At 41.3% G+C, this 4,675-nt stretch overlaps 2 protein-coding genes across 2 annotated transcripts; both read right to left on the bottom strand.

The window, feature by feature from the left end:
• Window positions 1-232: 232 nt before the first annotated feature.
• Window positions 233-1,057, bottom strand: LOC108381992 (chymotrypsin-1-like). The gene has a single exon (XM_017638389.1). The coding sequence runs from the start codon at window positions 1,055-1,057 to the stop codon at window positions 233-235; it is 825 nt and encodes a 274-aa protein (XP_017493878.1).
• A 2,325-nt stretch (window positions 1,058-3,382) lies between these two features.
• Window positions 3,383-4,538, bottom strand: LOC108381991 (uncharacterized; the record flags this gene model as incomplete). The annotated part of the gene is made up of 1 exon (XM_017638388.1): window positions 3,383-4,538. A coding segment is annotated over one exon (1,041 nt), but the record flags the coding sequence as incomplete, so codon positions are not given.
• Between the last annotated feature and the right edge of the window lie 137 nt (window positions 4,539-4,675).

Below are 4,675 nucleotides of genomic sequence, written 5' to 3'. Positions count from 1 at the left end.
TTTTATGTTTCAGCGACGATGTGAGATAGGTACTTTCTATTTATACATACATATTGACGTAACGGTTTGCTCATTTAAAAAGTAAATAGATACAATTTTTTTAACAAATTGTGTTAAGTTAATTGAATCGCCTCACATTTATTTATCTGCAATAATATAATTTTTTTTTATTTATATACAGCAGTTATTTTTATAACTGCACCTCTCAATTACACATCTGCTCCACAACTTTTCACTCCATCGCCTCTGTTGCGGCACTCAAGTGTGTGCGTATAAAATCATGATAGTATGCCACACTTGCATGCACATCTGGGTATCCCTTCGCACAGGGCAATCCCCAATTGACTAACGCCACCAAGGTGCCATTGTGCACCAAAGGACCGCCAGAATCGCCATGACAAGCGCCTTTACCGTTATCATTGAAAGTACACAGATGTCCTACATCAACATAGTTGGATAGATTGTCTGGATGTGACTTGCGGCATTCCTCATATGGCACCACACGTACGGTCAGCGTCTGCAAAATATCCGGTATGGACCCACCTAACGCCATTGTACCCCAACCGGTGAGCACGAGTTCCTCATCCTTTTTCAGTGACTCATAACCGTACTTTACCGCCTGGGTGTGTTCATCAAACACAATCGTGCCATTCAAATGCAACAGCGCAATATCGTTGGCGTATGGTGGATGATTGTAGCTTGTGTGCATCACAATGCGATCGGGATAGTAATATTTGCCAGTATTGTTTTTAAGATTTTGTGCACCTGTGAAAATTTGAATTTTTGTAGCTGATGCTCCTGAAACACAATGTGAGGCAGTAATGATCCAACGCTGGTCGATAATAGCACCACCACAGAAGTGACGACCCTTAAGGTTCTGCATGGAAATTTGATATGGTGCGAATCCCTCAGGCGCCGCTTCACCGCCCACTATGCGAGGATTCGATTGCGGCGGATAGATAACTTCATCCTCGTCCTTGGTAATAGTGCGACCGCGAACCACTGCGAGGAGGGCGACTTGGAGAAGTAGTAAACCGATTGTTTTGTGTTGACACATTACGTGGTGAGCGAGTAACTACCTGATTATGAAAACAGTTGAGTTTTTATACTAAACTTAGAGCTATGTCTTATATCTATTGTAAAATGCATTTAATATACGGCAAATCGGGAACCCTTGCGGAGAACTTATCATTAGCTCGTCATTGACATTTATGCAAGCGAAGGTAAGACCTGCCGTGACAAAGCAAAGTTTGGTAAATTAGCATATTTATCCGCAGTGCTGTATTCACTTAGTCGCATATATATGGGACGTTCCATGTCAAACGGACCAAAGCTCTGTTCAAAATTCTATGGGATAAAAATTAACGTAAATCATGCCAAAATACTTGCGAATTCATAATGCATCAAACAAACCGTGGCAGAATTGAAAATTCAGTATTACGTAAATGCTGCGACCCCTAGAAGACGTCATGTCAGTAAAAGCGTAAATAAATTTGTCATTCAGTTTGTTAAAATAGTTGTGAGTTATTTGATCGAGAGGGATTCCAATGTCTTTAGGGTCGCTGATCACGAAATTCGATATTAAAAATGGCGGATCCAACATGGCGGACGATTTTTATAGAATTTATCGGATTCACTTAGAATTCGTTACTCGGGGGGCATATGGGTCGCTGATTACGAATCAGAAATAAGATTGGAAAAATTCAAAATGGCGGACCCATTGTGGCAGATAAAAAAAAGCAAAATCGATTGGATTCGTTTAAAGCTTTACAGTTGGGGTTTTTTAAAGTCGCTGATTATGAATCTGAAATCAAATTAAAAAAATTCAAAATGGTGGATCCATATTGGATGGACCATTTATTTACGGAAAAGTTAAAATTGAAAGTAAGTACATGGCGTATGAGTAACATTTTAAGCTCATCTAGGTAAGCTGCTAGCTCAGATAGCAGGCCGTGAGCTCTAACAGCTTTATAGTTTTTCCGCAGCCATTCGTACATCGTCATAGTCACGTTTTGGGATATCGAATCCGTCGTCTTCTACTAAGGGCTCGTGTTCATATTCTCCCAGGTTTCAATGCTGACTTTGTTACCCAAGGGCAATTTGATTACGGAACCCCGTCTGCTCGGTTTTAAGATTTATTTGCCTTGAATACAGAACATTATAGAGCACTAATATTTAAGACGTCGACTAGAGGAGGCGATACTGGTCACTGCTTATAGATGGAAAACATTTCGTTAATTTGAAAGTAAAAACTAACACATTCCCACTTCCTTGTGACAATGCCCACCTCTGACTATGATACTGCGTTTCTAAGGGATTAATAATTTTACCAAAATGTGTAAGAAAAGCTCCTCAAAGGCAAACTGCAGTGTAAAATGTATAGATTCCCATGAACATCGCTTTCCAAAGTCAATATCTAGGAGTAGTTACTTGAAGAGATCCAAATAGACTGTGTAATATCCAAGCAGTGTCTAAACTACCTTTAAACTAGTTTTTTTTTGTGCAAATCAATTAAATAGTTTGTTAATTGTGCTTCTATGACTCAGCACCTCCTAGTGGGCAGCTGGTCAGCCATCGCATAATTTCATAATAGTTTTTAAATTTCAATTCTTATTATTTTTGGGGTAAAGCACTGCGACCTCAAGATCGATTGTGCCCCCTTTGTCGATTTATAGTGTTTGTTAACACAACATCCGAGGGAAACTTTGGTATTGAGTCTAGATTTCACTACGCCCTCGGTTATTAAATATTTAACCAAGTGTCTTTTGCGTTTGCGCATCAATGCCGGACGGGCGCCGTGCAGTTTTCACAGCCGTTCTGCAAAATTTACATCGCTGCAGGTGATAGTTCAGCCTGCAGTGCCCTGTCAGAATTCCTGTAATAATTCTTAAATAATTCTTGGATAAGATTATATAAGGCTTTATGGATTACGTGTGCCCAAAATTGATTTGAAATGCCCTGGAGCCTCTTCCTCCAGCTGGACCAGGGTAGAGAGTGCCCCCTTTCCTACGTCACAGAAGGCTTCTCGGCCAATTGAAGAGGTTTATGATTATTTCTTCGTAAGTTTTTCGGTTACTCGTTCTCCTCAATACCAATATGTCCCGGAGTCCAGAGGAACTAAAGTCGATTGGTGAAACCAAGAGTATTCAGCTTGTCAAGGCACTCCATCCCCAATTTAGATGTCACGTGATGAGCGCCTTAGTGAAAGATCGCACTGTTCTGATTTCGGTAGTTCCGCTTGATATTAAGTTTCCGCCTTAAAATTTTACATATGTTATATAGATTTCGAGAAATTCACCCTCAATTCAATTATATATATATATATTCAAAGTTTTAATTTAATGATCTAATGCATATGTTGACTTAAGTCTAAAATAACAATCGAGCATTGTTGATGATTCTTGAACTCTGTAAATACTTTCGTATACTAAGTGGTATGCAACAACAAATTCATCAAAAATAACATTAAGCATTCGTTGACAAAATGGAGATCTTTATTACTGTTTCGCTGGTGGTAAGTACTGAGGAGCAGCCGGATTGATGGCATTCGAAGGTTGATCCTCGTATTGCGCAGCCGTATCCTGCTGCTGCTGAATCAACGGTTGCTGACCCAATTGTTGCTCTTCTTCGTCCTCTTCCTCCTCTGGCGCATCGAGCGAACCCACAACTGAAGTTACCGGCGCTAAACCCTCATCGGTAATGGTGGAAGTGCCGCCTAAACTGTCATATTGCGATTGAATTTGACGCTGTGCATTAGCGGCTTCCTCAGGTGTGCGATACTTGATGAAGAACACTTCGGGTTTGTTAATCTGCTGTGGCTCCTCCTGAATGGCCTCTTGTAAATCGGTAGCAGATGTCTTCTTCGCCAGCACATAAACAACAGTTTTCTCCTCTTTGAGTGCCTTGGCCAGATTTACAGCAGCAACCTTGCTGGTCTGTGCTGGTGTTTTCACAAATAGAACATTGTAATGTTTGCGTGGTTGTGCGGCTAAATGGTTCAATTCTTCGCGTAACTCATCTTCGTTATCTTCAGGTGCGGTGTGTATGAAGAAACTTTTAGTCACTATAGGTTTCTTAGCGACCTTGACACGTTGACGTGAACGGCGTTGTTGTTTGGCGATACTAATTGGTGCGAGTGGCAATCGGAAGCCAGCTGGTGCAGGGAGATTGGCTGGCATGGGTAGGGGTGCAAGCTTTTGTGGCGGCAGGGGATACAATGGCTGCAGTGCGGGTAATGGTTGCCTTTGTTGTTGTAGCATGGGTAAATATTGCTGACCCGGCTGGGTGATTTGCATCGGATTGCCAATACTGCCTGGCATTTGTTGTTGCAGCAAGTGCATGATTAGCGGTTGTTGGAAACCAGGGTTGTAGGGTGGATGCTGCCATTGATTATTGTTATTGTAGCCGTTATGTAGAGATATGTCGGCGGATGCCAGTGTTGCCAATGCCAGCGAAAGAGGCTGTATAGGGAAAATAAAGTCAGCAGATTTATCAGTTTGCTTGCTAATTTGATTGTAAGGATCATAAATATTTTCATACTAACTACATATCGACACCTGAGTGGAAGATCGACCTATCCGGGCAGCCAGCTCGAAAACGCCCTATCTCAGAAAACTTTTCAAGAAGCGGCAGCTGAGGTATGACGTTTTTCAATAAAATTCTGAAATAGGGCGTT

This window comes from Rhagoletis zephyria, unplaced genomic scaffold, assembly GCF_001687245.7.
Source record: "Rhagoletis zephyria isolate East Lansing unplaced genomic scaffold, Rhagoletis_zephyria_1.1 Rzeph_scaffold_24702, whole genome shotgun sequence".
Lineage (NCBI taxonomy): Eukaryota > Metazoa > Arthropoda > Insecta > Diptera > Tephritidae > Rhagoletis > Rhagoletis zephyria.
Note: the sequence above shows the minus strand (reverse complement) of the source record. Positions and strands in the feature narration are given on the sequence as shown.